Source organism: Festucalex cinctus, chromosome 2, assembly GCF_051991245.1.
Source record: "Festucalex cinctus isolate MCC-2025b chromosome 2, RoL_Fcin_1.0, whole genome shotgun sequence".
Classification (NCBI taxonomy): domain Eukaryota; kingdom Metazoa; phylum Chordata; class Actinopteri; order Syngnathiformes; family Syngnathidae; genus Festucalex; species Festucalex cinctus.
Window position 1 is genome coordinate 29,872,572 of NC_135412.1, and position 17,721 is coordinate 29,890,292.

General features: G+C 41.3%; 1 protein-coding gene across 1 annotated transcript in view; it reads right to left on the bottom strand.

The window, feature by feature from the left end:
- Positions 1 to 794: 794 nt before the first annotated feature.
- LOC144014483 (bone morphogenetic protein receptor type-2-like) overlaps positions 795 to 17,721 on the bottom strand; it is a 39,163-nt gene continuing 22,236 nt past the window's right edge. The window contains exons 4-13 of the mRNA XM_077514419.1: positions 14,274 to 14,378; positions 14,025 to 14,116; positions 12,268 to 12,498; positions 11,634 to 11,748; positions 8,612 to 8,772; positions 8,390 to 8,537; positions 8,173 to 8,309; positions 6,646 to 6,818; positions 5,254 to 6,572; positions 795 to 3,423 (exon numbers count right to left, since the gene is read on the bottom strand). Coding sequence (XP_077370545.1) covers positions 3,170 to 3,423; positions 5,254 to 6,572; positions 6,646 to 6,818; positions 8,173 to 8,309; positions 8,390 to 8,537; positions 8,612 to 8,772; positions 11,634 to 11,748; positions 12,268 to 12,498; positions 14,025 to 14,116; positions 14,274 to 14,378 — 2,735 coding nt within the window. The 3' untranslated portion in view covers positions 795 to 3,169. The remainder of the gene's footprint in view (positions 3,424 to 5,253; positions 6,573 to 6,645; positions 6,819 to 8,172; positions 8,310 to 8,389; positions 8,538 to 8,611; positions 8,773 to 11,633; positions 11,749 to 12,267; positions 12,499 to 14,024; positions 14,117 to 14,273; positions 14,379 to 17,721) is intronic.

Sequence of the window (17,721 nt, forward strand, 5' to 3'; positions counted from 1 at the left end):
ACAAGGTATAGGTCGCAGGTGAGCCACACAAGGGATAGACATTAACCAGGCACCAATATCTTTAAAGTCACCACAGTGCCTATAAATAGTCCAATTCTAGACTAATCCTAAACAAGTGCCGTAAAAAATAATACCAAATGTGACTTAATGAACATCTGCTCATTAGATGTACACAATTGATTCCAGTTGGTGTGCTATTATAGCCTCCTTTAAGTCGATAGATTTTACTCTGAAGGTAGAAAATGTGTTTCCGGTTCGTCTTACCAGAGGTTGTGTGACTTTGATGCCGACAATGGATCGCTGACGTAGCTCACCGACGCTCGTCTCTCGTGCTGATGCTGCAGTTGCTAGGGCGCGGGAGCAGAGAGCAGAGACGTAAACATTTTTTTTTTTTTTTTTTTTTTTTAAACGGGGTGGGGGTTGGGTTGGAGGAAAATGCCGCCCTCGTGCGGACAGATTCGTAAAATTCTACGAAACAGCGTTGCGGGGGTTAAGATTTGCTTGTGTGACGATCAGGAGACCGAGATAGGCAATTCTAAACCATTTAGTTTTATTGTATGTGGATTTTTGCTTTTCACGCCAGAACTCGGCACCTATCCCTCACGTATGTTTAATCAATCACTCAACACCATTAATTGTTCACTTCTGCGGTGTTTTTCTATAGCATCATTTTCAGATGTGGTCACTAGAGCACACAGTCATGTTTCATTTTTGCTGACCACTCCTGCACTGTAATGAAATATTTCTAAATATGATACTTTACGTTCCACCCAATGATCTAAACAGACAAAACAAAAGTTTTCATACATTTATTGAGATTTTTTTCTTCCATAGTGTCTTGAAAAGGTTTAGGGAAATTGTATCAAGCAAACGTGAAGCAATGGAATCAAAGGTCATCCATGTCCATTGAATGCAACACAGAATCCCATTAAAAAATATGCAAATAAATGCAATAATAGTTTTTTTTTTCTTGCATACAAATTACAGATTACAAAAACATACATAAGATCTTGTTTAATCGATCCTGAAGTGGCGCTGAGAATACAGGATGAGTACAACATACATAGACTGTACAGCGCTGGGCTCCAGAAAAACAAAATTACTTCGAGAAACACACAAACAAAAACATACTGTGGAACCACCCATTCAAACATTAAGCAATGTGACCAGTAGAAGCACAAATAATATTCAGCGTGCTTTGGAAGGGGGTTTGGTATTCTTTGCTGCTCTCTTGTTTTCTTTATTTTTCTCATTTCCAGCACAAATGGGACTTTTATTTATTTATTTATTTATTTTAAGTCTCCAGATTGTAATTCAGTCACATCAAGTCAAACATCAAGACAGGCGACACTGGGACAAGAGCCTTGGATTTGATAAAAACAAAACAAACAAAAGATTCATGGTGCGATTGTGTGGAAAGAAGGTGGGGGGAAAAGACCCAATATTCTCAACCACTCAGATGAGTTTGATTGTTCGTTACCCACTTAAGGCGCCCCAGAGACGGAAAATGAGGGATTGTCATTTGTTTTTCCACTTCAATCAGGGGGCGGTGGGCAAGGTTGATGATTGTGACTAATCATAAGTGCAAAGGAGATTGACATATTCAAAATATGATTGAGGGTTAAAACCAAAAACGTCAAAACAATAAAACATGAAACGCATCTAAAAGCTACATCCTATTGCACAATTGAAACTTATGTGATGGTACGAAACATTGGATAGTCCACGACGACAGGTCTTGCATACAAAAATCAAATAAAAAATACAAATAAAAAGTTGGTTGTTCTGTCTTTTAAGACCGTTTCTTCTTTTCAACAGGGCCTTGTGCTTGAACGAGAAAAAACAAGAGCGCGTGATTGAATTCCGTGCGGCGTCGCTGTCACAACGGGCGGGGCAGGACCAAACGCCGATCTCATCGGCTCAAAGTGCACGTGGAGAGAAAACACTTGGATGCTTGTGAGGAAGCGGACAATGAAGAGACAACGGATGGAAACGGACGAGCGGGTGGGACAACGCTGCATAGCTTAGATTGCGTTTCTAGCAAATGACACCATCGGAAAAGTACGGAAGAGGATTTGAGCCGGTGAAGAGGGAAAAAAAAAAGTTTGGCAGGATTCTCACTTTATTCTCTGAGTTCTGAGAATAAAGTGAGAATTCACACTTTAAAGTCAGAATTGTGAGATTAAAGTAAAATTTCTGACTTTAAAGTCAGAATTCTAACTTTAATAACTTTAGTGACTTTGTCAGTATTCTGATTTTAAAGTGAGAATTCGGGCTTTAATCTCAGAATTCTTTCTATAAAGTGAGAATAATAGTTGCACAAATAAATTCAGAATTCTCAACTCTTTATTTGTAAAGCACTTTAATTCTGACTTTATTCTCAGAATTTAGACTTGAGAATAAAGTTAGAATTCTGACTTCATTAGTGCTACTATTATTCTCACTTGAAAGTGAGAATTCTGAGATTAAATTCAAAATTTTCACTTTAAAATCAGTTTTGAGAATAAAGTGAGATTTATCACGTCATTCTCACTTTCTCTCACTTTAAAGTGAGAATTCTGAGATTAAAGTCAGAATTATCACTTTAAAATCAGAATTCCGACAATAAAGTCACTTTCAAATCAGAATTCTGACTTTAAAGTGCCTTTAAAGTTAGAATTCTGAGATTAAAGTGAGAATTCTCACTTTAATCTGATTTTAAAGTGACTGTCAGAATTCTGACTTTAAAGTGAGAATAATAGCACAAATAAATTCAGAATTCTCGATAAAGCACTTTAATTCTGACTATAAAGTAAGAATTCTGACTTTATTCTCAGAATTCAGACTTGAGAATAAAGTCAGAATTCTGACTTCATTAGTGGTACTATTATTCTGACTTTGAAGTGAGAATTCTGAGATTAAAGTCAGAATTCTCACTTTAAAATCAGAATTATGAGAATAAAGTCTGAATCTTGCCAACCTTTTTTTCCCTCTTCACTGGCCCTAATCCTCTTCCGTGGAAAAGACACACAGCAGCGAGAACTTAATTAGTGTACTGTACATCGGACTCTAAGACCACAATTCCCCGTAGCTTCCTCTTGCTGATTCCGAGCTACCCCCACCAAAAACAAAACAAACAAAAAAACTCAGTGGGTTTGTTCAGTCTTCACCAGGGTAGCTAGCTATACGCTCACACGTGTGTGTCGCCGCGCTCGCCGACCAAGTCTCCGCCCCGCAGGTAGATGGCTGAAGTGGACTTGGGCCGGCTGTGGCCTTGGCCCCGGGTTGACCCGTTGTTGTTGTTGTTGACCTCCAGCCCCCTGGCGTCCGTGGAGATGACCCACGTGGTCGGCCGCCATTTCTTCAGGGAATACGGCGTCTTGACTCGTTTCTTGATCTTATCGCCGGTGCCCAAAGCGCTGTCTGGGTGCCCCAAACTGTCGCCTGCAAACAGTAATTAACATTCATCAATAGCCTCATGTGAAGGTGATTTATTGTGGTGAATAATTGAACTACTGAATAGTTGTTTATGTGTCATGGACTGATGATTCTGTTCTAAGCACTTTGTTACCATCTTGTGGCATCTACGCTCAAGTATTTTGAAAATCTTGTAACATGAGGTACCGCTGTAGAAATATTGGTGGCCAAAAATATTACCAATAGACCAATATGTCTTTTACCGGGCTGATACCAATTATTAGTAGTCAAGGAGGCCAATAACTGATATTTGGCGGCAATATTTAATTGCAGTAAAACAGAAAATATTAGCGTTAAAAAAAAAAAAATGTCGAAATGTCATTCACCAAATTTAAGTTTTTTTTTTTTTTTTTTTTAACCATATAGAGAATAGACTGTTATGTTTTAAACTTTTAACAAAACCATAATTGAAACTTTCACTTATTTTTGTTAAAATTTTTCACAAAAAAACAAAGTACAGGGAGTGCCCAGCTTCGGCAGCAAAACAAAACAAAAAAACAACGCATAAATTAAAAATTACAAAAGTTAACCCAGATTTACATTGATCTCATAAGATCACTCAGCGACGAGTGCTTGCAAACTTAGCGGATTTTGTGTTTTCGTCAGGGTTTGTAAAAGGTTTCCAAAGATATTCGCAGAGAGTAAAAAATTGGCTGAACATGTTCAAAATTTCTTTGCAACAAGAAGACTGTTTGCGACAAATAAGAACTGTGTTAACTTATCACCTTTTGCAACATTTTATGAACCCTGACGAAAACCCCAAATTCACTAAGTTTGCAAGTACAGTGATACCTCGGCTCACGAACTTAATTGGTTCCCAGAGAGTGTGTGTAACCCGAAAAGTTCTTCTTCCGAACATTTATTTCCCATAAGAAACCATTAAAATGAGAATAATCCGTTCCCAGGTCCCTATAAAACATAATTTTTCTACTAAATAAGCCTTAAAACTACACAAAAATATACTTTATTTTATGTATAATAAATGTGCTATTGTATTGTAATTAAAGAAATAAATTGTACTGTATAATAGAGTCGTTTTATTTTACTTTGTGATGGTAGTTCTTAAGGATAGTAGCAATGGTAGACTTACTTCATTCGCGAGCGTTTCACCGCGTAGAGTGTTTATGGAACGGTTGCGGCTCATTCGCACTTTCGTGCTCACCGGAGCGGAGGAGGCGTGTCCCTTGGTGAACAAGGAAGTGGAGCACTTTAGCGAGTCAACAAAAAGTGAGCACCGCCAACTACTTTCACCTCTTTCCTGGGACTAAACAGCCGTGGCACGATTTTCTCCTTTTTTGAGGTACGTGATGGCACTTTCGCTTTTTTTTTGTGGCGCGAACTCCATTGACTACAATGCAAACGCGCCGCCGAATCGCCGTCCCTCGCTGGTAAGCATTAGGCTTAACACTAGCCTGTGGTGGGGTCTTTTTCGGTCCCATAATAGCAAAAGTACACTCAAAATGTCTATCAAACACAAACCGCGTCCGCACTAAAAGAAAGGGGGTGACGAACTGGGACGCCGTGAGCGTGCGTCAGCTTCTCGTGGCCGCCACCGTGGTGCTGTTCGACCGCGTGGTTTGGTTCGTCCGCCGAAAAGTAGTTCGTCAGCAGAGACTAAATTCTCGCGAATTTAATGTTCGTGAGGCGAAAGGTTCGTGAGCTAAAGCGTTCGTCAGCCGAGGTATCACTGTATTGATATTCATCAAAATGCCAAATATCGGCACCGATAATCGGCCTGGCCAATAATCGGTCTATCCCTACAAGAAATGCACCGTAATGGATCGGCCAGCGTCTCACCTAATGAAGCCAGGTCCTGTGTGGTGAAGGACAGGTCCAAGGAGTTTGGTCTCTCTGGTCTGCGAACTCTGGGCTGCCGGAGCAGGGACTCGTCTCGCATGGTGACCGCCACCGGGAAGTCCGAGGCGCCGGAGCCGGGCCCCGCGCTCTCCCCCGGGAGCCCCGTGGGAGCCCCGCTTCCCCCTTCTGTCCCCGCGTCCTCGTCTCCGCCTCCTTCGCTCTCGCCCCCGCTCTCGCCGTCGCCCCGGCCGTGGCCCGTGTTGCTGTTGTTGTTGTTGGTGTTGGGCCGGGCCGAGCGCAGCGCGGCCACGCCAGGGTCGGGCTGCTCGCGGCTCAGGAGCGGCTCGTGTTCGTCCGGGCTGGCCGTGATCACGCCCAGGCTGAGGCGGCTGTCGTCGGACCGCAACGCTCCGTTGGGGATGACGCCGGACCCGCCGAAACCCGCGTCGCCTCCTATGGCCGCGGAAGGGACCAACCCGCCGCCGTGACCATTTGCGGTGCCATTTACGCCGCCGTTAACGTGCCCGTCTCGTAGGGCGGGGATATTGTTGATGCCCGCTCCCCGATGAGCATCCGCGTCCACGTTTGGGCCCGCCGCCGCGCCGCTGTTGATCTTGGATCCCTCCACCTGCCGCAGGTTGGACTTCCCCGATCGTCCGAACTTGAACCTGAGCGAGGAGGAGGACGACTCCTTCTTGGCCGGCTTGCTCCGCAGGGACAAGCTTGACGGCCGTTTGGGCAGGTTCTGCTGCTTGGGCAGAGGGAAGACGGCGGCGGGCACGGGGGCGGCGGGTTCGGGTGCGCCTGAGGCTTCGCTCGCCATCTTGATGAGGGGGTACAGCAAGCTGGAAGTCCCCGGACTCAGCGGGTCCGGCGAACAGAACTGCTTTTGCGAGTGTTCCATCAGGTTCTCGTCAGAGCTCTCTTTCAGGTTCTTGTCCACCTCTTTGGGGTCCAGCTTGGTGGTCTCCAGGTCTTCCTGAGTGAGATGCAGGCAGACGGGAACCGTGGCGCATCCCGCCGGCCCCTCGGACTCCGAAATGATGGTGGTGGTTGTGGTGGAGGCCGAGGGGCTCCCTCGGAGACCCAGACAAGGTCCGCTGGTGCTGCTGCCCTCGGGGCTGGGCAGCCGGGCGTTGGCTTGCTGCTGGCGTTCTTGATTGATGGAGTTCCTGTTCCTCTCCCCGGGCCCGCCCCCGACTCGACCACCCGTGGAGCTCGTAGTATCCGCTTGCGTGTTTTTGGCCACGCCCTCGTGCTCTTCAATATAGGTGGAGGAATGATCGGCATACGGCCCAGACTTGGGGGTCACGCGGTTTCTGAATGAAAACATTCGGGTTATAACGAGCTGGCAGGCGTGTATGGGTGACGATCCCCGCGGAACAGTTTTACCTCTCGTTGTGCAGAGTGGTCGACATGGGATTGAGCGTGGGGCTGACTGATTTGGAGCGGTCCCAAATGAGGAGCAGCTCTGCCAGCCGTTCCTCGGCACACTGGGCTGTGAGGCGGGCTTCTGCATCCTGGTCCCAACAGTCCTCCATCGTCTCTTTTAGAGAGCGAACCGCCTGCCAGGTAAGAGACAAGATGCAAATTCGCAAACTGGGGAGCAATGGCTTGAAGGACCACCAAATATTTGGCAAATTAACAAACGTATCATAGTAAATACAAGACATTTGAACCCTCTATTTCATGAGTATATTTGTGTTTCCATTAAAACTCTCACGTATATAATCTGACACATGCAATGCACGGATAATCCATTAGAGGGCAGCATCACCCAGATGATGGCTTTTCCAGCAACCTTGCAAGATCGCCCCAATTGAGAAAGGAGAAACACCTAGACTTATTAATAGTGGGAAACGTTCTTTCTGAATTTTGGAAATACTCATATGTTTGATATGTCTGTTTATTATTATATTTTTGACATTTTTAAATGTAGGAATTTAAAGCACTGTGACCAAATATTACTCAAATCAAAAGTCACATGTGGAAGTTGTAAAAAAAAAAAAAAAAAAAAAAAAAAAGTTTGTTTAAAAGGACCAATAAGTATTCTATTTAGAAAGAATCAGAATTCATATATTTTATGGTTCAGGCTTAACTCATTCACTGCCAGGCCAGGAAAAAAATAATCTTTGACGTCTAAAATCATCTATGGCAGTGAATGTGTTAAATAGGGGCTGCCAATTGTGAAAAACAGAGTAGCTGATGTCCTCAATTTTTTTTATAATTACCCAGTTTTCTCGTTAATAATTTAAAGCAATAAATATGCCACAGATTATGATCCAAAACTAATTCATCCTACAACTTTACCATTAAAAACAAATGGTTTACAGGTGATTTGGTTAAAAAAAAAACAAAAAAAAACAAAAACCTACCCATGTGAAAGACAAGTTCGGCTATGATTTGGTCATGTTTATAAAAGCTCAATATTCACTCTGCTCCAAAAGTACATTTCAGCTGTATTTCCAGATATTTACATCTGGAGCTGACACACAATTTAATCCACCCATCCATCCAGTTTCTTAACCGCTTACTCCTCACAAGGTAGCGGGGGTGCTGGAGTCTATCCCAGCCAGCTTTGGGCAGTAGGCGGGGTAAACCCTGAACTGGTGGCCAGCCAATCGCAGACAATTTAATAGATTATTACATTTTCTATACATTATTATTATTTACAACCAAACACCACAATCAGGTGAGTAAACAGTGAAAATTGACAGACTTGCATAAATCCTTTTCTCGCTATAACTATCACACCTGTGTCCCTCTGACATCTGATGTTTCTTTTTTTTTACGACACATTTTGCCATTTCTGTTGCTCCCCTTCTGACTCTGCCTTCTTTTACACACACACACACACACACACACACACACACACACACACACACACACACACACACACACCCACACCCACACACACACCAAGCTGTTCTCTTTCCAGGCCTCTGGGAATTTGGGCCGCTGTTTCTCCCTCGACACCAGCACTTGCATGTCCTCGAACGTCGGGTGGTTCCCGGCCTCCGCCTGGAAGGCCATCTGGTACTCTGGTACAGATTCGCCTAGGAGGTGAAATGTAGGAACTAGTTTCATGCTCATGCTATAATAAGCGTCTGTGTGCGAATATGAGTGAAGTCTTTACCAGGGAAGAGGTCTGTACATCTCATGAAGGTCTCCCAGTAGACCAGACCCAGAGCATACATGTCCACCTGTTTCAATGCAGACTCGCAATCCCTCAGATTCACCGCTCCCTCCAGCACTTCTGGTGCCATGTAACGGATGGTGCCCACCTACAGAGAGCAAACAAAATGACATTTTGAATACTTACTGCCATGCCTCGCTGCATCCCTTCAATTCACTTCACCTCACTGATAGCAGCGTTCTCCTCTTCCCCGTGGCGTGCCGGCCTGTTCCCCGTCAGCTTCATGGACAGGCCGAAATCGATGATGACGCAAGTGCCATCGGCCTTAACGAGAATATTGCGACTGTTCAGGTCCCTGTGGGAGACCGCCGGCTTGTACATGTCTTTGAAAGAAGAAATGTGACAAGGAATTTGAGTAAAAAACAGTGCTGTCAAATTAATCACAAAAAATGATCGCATTAATCGTGTAATAGTAATTAATTTCGACCATAGATGATCCTTTAACTGACAGCGGATGGTTTCGTTAAAAGTAGCACAGGTCGTGTTTGAGCAATAAACTTGACTACATGCATTAAAGTAAAGCATTTCATAAATGTTTGCCTATGACATTCAGAATATTTGTTCATGTCAAACTATTGGGGTGATTTTTTTCCCCCATTTTAAATTATGCAAGTAATTAATTAACCTCTTAGAAAAAGAGGAGGATGAACATGTGCAGTGGATAAAGATTTTTGAAGATGTACTCAAAGTTAAATGTCGAAATAATTAACACATACAACAGGTGCTCTTTAAATAAATAAAAAAAAGCCTTTTTAATTAAGTGATTAATCAAAATTCTAAGATGTGATCAATCTGATTAAAACATTTAATCATTTCACAGCTCTAGTAAAAAACAAAAAACATAATAATAATAATGTAAAAAATATTTCCGGTCGAAATGCAGCGGTAGTTATGCAGTTTCTAAAAGTCATTCATTACACTATTAAAACAAAATACAATGTACATAAGTAACTGAAAAATGAACACGTTTAGCGCCTATAGTTAGAGAAGGATTTATTAAAACTGCAAAAAAAATATATATAAATAAATAAATAAATAAATAAACATTTTTAGAAAGTCTTATTGGAGGTGGCTGGATCAGATTATTGGCATTTCAATTTCAATTAGAAAATGTATGTATCATTCTTTATTATCTATTTATTTATATGAGGTGGCTCAGTCGACAGAGAGGGGTCATTTAGTGACCTAAGGGTTGGTGGTTTGATTCCCAGCTCCGACTGCCTGCTCTCAAAGTGTCCTTGGGCACTACACCTAAACATGAGAAATGGTTATCCTTATCTGGTTAAACAATGGAAATTATTCATGATTATTATTAGATATATAGTGGCTTTTATTTAAATATTCTTTTGAAATAATTTTTAAAAACATTTTGACTTTTTTTTGGGGGGGGGCGGGGGCTGTTTTTTTTTTAAAACCACTTTGTGGAGGTTTCAGCTCTCTGTTTTTCAAGAATTTTGTGTGTTTAAAAAAAAACAAAAAACATCTTTTTTATTTTATTTTTTTATTTTTATTTTTTTTAATACATTCATAACTTTTGCCGGCACGATACGGGGTCCACTGGACGAGGAAATTAAGCCACATTCTTTGGTCACGAAACAAATTAAACTACAAACTAAAGTACATCAAGGCACTAGTTTATATTAGTAGTGAATCATACATTAAGAAAATCCCCTGATATCGCTTCATGTTCTTTCTCTTGACATTCCACCAAAACAGGATGTACAGTTACTCAGCTGCTCCTTTCTATCAAATGCATAACAATATGATTATAACCACATTGACAAATATCCTCTGCCTGTGCAATCTTAGTGACCAGAAGCACCGAATCCTGAGAGCTTCTGCTGATCGCAGCTCCGCGTACAGCAGGCATCTCCTCTTTCCCTTTTGACTCTTCGCCTGACACTTGCTCATTCACCCGACTTTCGTTCGCGTCCTCGCTACTTGTAAGCCTCGCTGACGAGTACTCCTGATGATTGAGAAGAATGAGGAGGGCCGAAGGAGTTACAGCTCTGTTTAGTTGTCACTTCTGCCTACTAAGCCTTGGGAATATTCTTATCAGCTCACTTCATCCTTCTCTCCAATTTTTGTATGACTCGGATGCCGGCGAGAGGCCACTCTATAAATAGGCCTTGCCAACATGGAAGTGTGCGTTTGTCCAAATTCAGTGATGCAAAGCGCTCCAAGACACACGCGGAGTTGTACTGTGCAGGATGCAGAGTGGCTTCAGCTCTTGGCTGGAAGACAGGGATTTCTGAATAATAATTCCAACAAAACTGACTAATCCAATAAAATAAGTAGGGCTGCTCAATAAAGAAAATATTAATCACAATTAATTTGGTAATAATTTAAACCACGATGAAGACAGGTACAAAACAAGAAAATGTTTATAGACGACATGTAAAAAAAATATTAAGACAAATCAATTTCTTTGAAACACTATAATTATGCAAGTTCCTTTTAGACCAAACAAGATTCATTAAATTAACTCATTTGCTGCCAAATAGTATAAATATGTTCTATTTTAAATGTTTTAAGTCTCCCAAAGACATATTTATACGTTTATGTTTTCTTATGTTAGACCTTAAAGAAGACTTTTGATGCAGCCTCACAACTGCAAAGAATGGGTGAAGCAATGCTAGTAATTACGAAAACGACCAGCCGGTAGCAGCAGAGTATAAGAGATCAAACAGGGCCATGTTTAAAACAAGCCGTTTCCCTACAATTCTAAACATATTTGTGAATAATGATGAAAATTAGCTGTATTCTAATGCTAATTGCTGCAAAACGGAAATATAAAATAGAAATAGAAATATACTTTTTTTCCCTGATGAAAGAAGATACTCTAATATTTCTTTTGGTAGGTTCCATGTTTTGATAGTAAAAGAACACAATATTCTGTGGGCCTTGCAAAATCAGTCAAAATCCAGTAAAACAGCCGGGAGTGAAAATGGCCGGGAGTGAATGAGTTAATCTTTTATTTTTGTATACGATTATGCCGATTTTGTGATTTTGGAGTGTAATAATTGTAATTGAATTTAGATTAATTGCACAGACCTAACAAGAAGATAAAATAATATAACAAAAATAAATAAATGAATACAAAATTCCTCCTATCTCCAAAAGGCTTATAGCCCCCCCCCCCCAAAAAAAAAAAACCTGCGTGTGCAATTTTTTGCCAGCTCACCTCCTTTGAAGAGTTCAGTGTGCAGGTACGCCAATCCCCGAGTGACGGAGTGAGCAAGCCGGCAGCTGTTGACCCAGTCGTTGGTCTGAACGCTCAGGTAGCGGCTCAGCGAGCCCTAGGGTAGGAGACAAGGAGGTAGGACGAAGGAAAAAGAAGCACTGTCGTGAGACGTCAAGTTGATGAGACGGCAAAGTCGAATCAGTCGTCAGCATGGCGCTTGAGGTCTGACGAAACGAGAGGTGACGGGTGCGCAGGGAATAAAAAAAAAAAAGCTGAGTCTTTGTCACTTCAAAACACTACTCGACAAAGGGCAAGTGACGTGCTGATTTCACTGGTTCACGAGCAGGTGATGATGACACAGGTGTCATCACTGTGTTTATTAGAGCAAACAGTTCTGCTTATATTATGCTTGGACTTTTTACTGCTAGCTCATAACTTTTTAAATACATACCGCTTTAGTTCAATTTTATCATGAATTCCTTCTTTAAAGTCATTACCAAGACCACATGAATCATACTCAATTGTATAAGAAGTAGCTTTGCGTTGTCTTGCTAGCAAAAGGCAAATAGTCAACGACACTACAAGTGTATGTTGCACTGATTGCCAAAGGGACACTTGGAGTCGCTTGACTCACGTGTGGGTAGTAATCCATGACCAGCAAGTACTCTGTGCGCCCCTCCTGGCCCGTCCGCTCATCAGCGGCCACAAAGCAGGCGATGTTGTCGTGCTCTAGTAGGGGTAGCCGGTAGATGGAGCACTCATTAAGAAAGTTCTGGCGGTTGCTGGCGGTGAAGACCTTGACGGCGACGGGTCGCTCGTCGAGGGAGCCGCAATAGACGGCGCCGTATCGGCCCCGGCCAATCAGCTGGAAGGAGGAGGCAATGCAATGAGAGCAGAGGGAAAAAAAATAAAAAAGTTCTCAGGGGGCTTACAGTGCTGAACACAAATGAGATGAACCCTTTTGAAACGTAAGCAACGTGTCCATTTTTCAGTGAACACAAGAATAATTCTCTGAATTATGAAGGCTGATTTTTTTTCCATTTCTTTTAAAATGTAAAATCGGCTTGACTTAGAGTTTCAAGGTTTTCTGACACATCGGTTTAGATGCTCTTATTTATGTTGAGTACTATGTTTGCAATTCTGTGTCCTTAGTGCACACTCATCTAACATAATAAAGATAGAAAATCAGATTGAAGTTCAAGAGAAATACTGCCAGGAAGGCTTTCAGTAAGAAATACAGAAACAAATGGAGGAGAAAAAAATGTTACAAAGAAATCCAACATAAAAATTATTAGTTTGAATATGGGCATAGAATTGAATTATAATTATACAATTAAAGCGTGTTTAAGTTAAGAAAAAATGAATGCATGAGATGTCACACAGACCTAATCCAAAGATGTTGATTCATTGTGCTTGCGAAATATGAATTTTAATGAACTTCTCTCAAAGACAGTGCAGCACAGCATGAACTTCCAGGACTTCTCATACGTTACATTACATTCAAACAAAATTTGTGGGTTTCTGACTCCTGGCCTTCCCTTACCGGCATTGAGGTTGACTGATTTCCAAGCTTGTTTTGGTGAATAAAATAGACAAAGGCATATTTTCATGTGAATATTATGTGCTAATTGAGGCCATCCATCCATTTTAAATGTCATTCCATTTGAACATGTTCTGGTTTCTCTTTTGTGTTAAGCAACCGATGCTGTTTTCATTTCATCAGTTTGATAACCAGCATGCTTAGACTTGAAGCTTGAGGCCAGGTTTCCCTTTTGTAAGTGATTTTGTTTTTCAACAGTATTTTGCTATTGATTCAACAGATACATAACGGACTGTATTTTGCATCACGAATAAACTCAAATGCACATTTGATTTGCTAGTTGTGTAGAGAAATTTTCATTTGAAAAAAAAAAAAAGAAGCCTCACAGCTCAACCCATGCACTTCCCAGAATTTCAAATTGGAGCATATGCAGTAAGTCAGGAGGAAGGCTGTTTCAAAGAAGAGCCCGGCTTACAAATTAGCGTGCAAAGTATTGTCAGCACCACCCAAGCTTAAGTGACCTCTTATCAAGTTTCTATCAATACAGTGTTTTCTTGGAACAGTCACATGTTGTGCGCTGCCACGACTTGGATGACGCAAGTCACACCCATACATCAATTGCAACTGTACTACCGTACTTTAAATGTGTTTACTATAGCCTGTGATACAACAGCTAAACAGCAGTTTTGTTTTGTTTTTTGGTCAAGCTTGTTGTGAAATTTGAGGCATGGAATTCTGCAGGAGCGTTGTTGGGAGTGAGTGTGGGAAGCGAGCGGCCTTGTATATTGTCCCACTTGTTTAGAGTGTTTTTTTCCTCTGGAACAAAAACTGATCTTATTTCAGGAGCAAACCTCGAGCAGTTTGAGATTATCCAGATCCAAAGAGCTCTCAGAGCCAGCAGCCTCCATCATGTTCAGATTGTGAAGACCTTGCTTACTGTCTCCTATAAATGGAAAAAAGAAAGAAAAACGAGTCTTTTACAAAAGATCCTCTTCTGATCTCAATGATTACAGCAATTATGACTCCACCAAAACATTGAACAAACTTAGCGAGTGAATGTGGTCTGTTCTTGCTCTCAGCGTGGCACCATGGAAACTCACCACGCATCATGCGGTAACCAAAGAAAGCAGCGACTGCGACGACGGCCAGCACAGAGACGGTTGCCAGGGCGATGATTGTCTCTTCATAGCGCATAGTGTGACGGTCTGCAAGGACGGCGGATTAAAAAAATAAGCACGTGCATATAGAAAATGAGAAAGCAAATGGACGCAACTGCACAATTTAACTTCAGCACCGAGGCCCAACTCGTCCAACTGTCAGCTCCTACAGACGTTTAACAGCATTTACCTCAGGGTCCATCGTAAGCTACAAAATAGTCCTGATGTTTTATCTTCAGCTGTTCATTTATTTTTAGCTGTTTGCTTTGGGTCATTATCTTGTTGGAGGATCTATGAACTGTGGCTGAAACCGAGTGCTAACACAGAGCAGCACACGCTTGATTTGCAAGAGAAATAATAGATTGTATAGATGTTGGAATTACAGCAGCATAATTAATGACACATGACAAATTTAATTCACTTTAGTTAGTATTGCATAAAATAGTGGTCTGGTATAGTTTGTAAATGCCTCACAACATGGATAGCAATACTGAATATTAGAGATAGACCGATATGCTTTTTTCAGGGCCGATACCGATTCCGATTATCGGTAGTCAAGGAGGCAGATAACCGATATTTGAAGCCGATATTCATTTGCAGTAAAAGTTAAAATGTTGGCACCAAATTTTTGAATAATGCAAACCCTAACAGTTCTTTACAATGGATTCTCACACTGCACTTTTCATTTTACATCCTTCTATCTGCAATAAGACGTTGGTGGCGGGGGGAGTTAAATGTGGGGCCAATGTGACATTACCTTTTATAGCATTTGGGATACTTGTAGTTTTATTCTATAAATGTTATATTTTTATATTTTGAAGTAATAGGAGGAACCCTGTCATTCAAAATGTGCATCAGCTGTGGCATTACTTATTACTACAGCAAAAAATAAAATAAAAATTCCATGAGAAAAACTATTCATCCCTGAACACCATACAGTTCTTGTAGACCTTATTATGATTATTGTTATTGTTACCATATAGACAGTTTTGATAAGCTGAGGATCTTAAATCGAGAACAGCAATATCATGCTACTCCTCTCTACAAGAGAACTGTCAAAAGACACTTCATCATGTAGTTTAGTGCCACTTAGGATGCCCCAATCAACGCAGAAAAAGGTAGAGTAAAATAACTTGGTTATAATAATAGTAAGAATAACTTGGTTAAACAGACATTGTTGCGGTGGACCGCTGCCAGTTTCTGCTGTTTAATGTGTTTTACACTTATAGACACGTGTGTGTATATGGGCACACTATTCTCTCACTACTGTACTGTACTGTACTGTATCACTTAATGGCACAGATGTACTTGTCTAAATAATAACTGGGCTGCAACATTGCTAATTCACATTAACAAGCACTATCTTAGCTGTCCACATGAATAGTTACTAACACACGAGAAAGTTATACAACACACCAAACATGGGCTCATTATTCAAAGTATGATGCACGTAACGAAATTACATCACTAAAAATTAATTGCAGCCGACTACGGCCGTAGATGTTACATATTAGTGGCATCCATTGAGAGGATAATGTCCCAACTGACGGCAGACATGACGTGAAAAGAGAGACAAAACGAGCAAATAAGCACACTATACTTTAGTGCACTTCTCTACTAATGCCAAACATATGGAAGAGAACACGTTTGTGTAGTTAAACGGTGTTTGAGACACTTAATTTGTTACGGAGCGGACTTTAACGAGGTGCACAGCGAGCTGTCAATCAAATCGACGTCGAAGCTTAAGGCACACAATGGCAAACCAGTGCGACAAATAAACACAATATAAAGTAACTAAACGCTATTTAGTGTCACTGTGGCATCTAACTGCATAATAATCGCTATGCAACAAGTAGTGGACGTGACCCAGAATGCAATGTGTGCGTCACGAGAGGTAAATATAATGACATTACTCTACTCTTAACATGGAACTAGACAATATAATAATGACAACTGTTAATATTTGGAACCTTTCTAACAAACATTATTTACTTAATTAAGTGAAAATGTGTGTGATTCCCTCCCCGAGTAGTTCAAGTAGCGAATTAGCTACTGGGTGTTAGCCTCCATGCTAAGCTGAACACACCACTGTTAGCTAGCGGGGATTCAATGCAAGGCAATGCAGCTCCATTCATATAGTGCATTTAATACACAACATAATTCAATGTGTTTAGCTTATCATGGTGAAACGATCGGCGGAGTCTCTTCTCTTTTAACTTACCTTCGAAGCATGTGTCTCGCGTTGTGTCCGTGGGTGCGTGTGTGACCGGCTACTGTGATACAGGCATACACTACTGATTGGTTCTGGCTCTTGCACGGCTAACCAATCAAATGCTGGTATGGGCGTTACGTTGCTGGAGTTGGACTCCATAACAGACAGAGACGCTCTGGGCTGCATTCGAAGCGAAAAGACGGAGTTTTAAATGGATCGCTCATATCGGCCGTCAGATTAATAAAACAGACCGATACCGATATGTACCAATATGTCAAATATCGGCCCGGCCGATTATCGGTCTATCTCTACTGAATATAGCAGGTCATGCAATATGAATCCTTTTTCCATATGTTCCATCTGACATACATTTATATTTTTAGTTAACCAACCATGTTGTACTGAACCAAAAAAAAAAAAAAAATGCTTCCAAAACTAATTGAATGCGCTGTCATGAATGTTTTTGGCTGTAGCTCGCTCAGCTGGCCAATGGACCCGTCGTAGTGGCAAGAGAGGTGTCAGACATGAAAAAGGAAAAAAAAAATATTACAACTTGAAATCCAACATGCTAAAATCATTTCCGTCTTCCTGCCATGTTTGTCTTGTCACCTGTCTGCTAAGCAGAACAGTCACCACCAACCCACCCACAGACAGACTGATAACACAGACGCCCGCCTTGCATTCCAAGGAATGTGGAGTGGCAACATGAATGGCAACGTACGCACACGCGTGTATGTGTGTGTGTGTGTTCCGCCACCAACACTGCGTTTTATTCACCGTTGAGGAAGGAACAATTGACAATGCATGTGCTTTGCTTGATGACGTTCCAAAGTATGACGACTCCTATTAATGCTAATTTTGGAATACTGTACTTTCCTGTGCAAGACACAACTGGAAATGTTTATCCTTTCTTTTCTTTTTCTTTTTTTTTTTTTTTTTTTTTTTTTTTTTTTTTGTTTTTGTTTATCCTTTCAACGTGTGTGTTAAGTGTTGAGCTACTTGGCCTGTGAATAGCAAAATTTGCGAGTAACTGCTAAGAATATATTTGTCTAGTTGCAGCATACAAAAATAATAATATTCATGGTGTGATATCCCAAGGAGATGTAGTTGATGTGTGAATGGACATCGCGAGAAGCAAGGTGAATCTCTTTTAATTTACGCCATCTTAAAGTGGAAGTC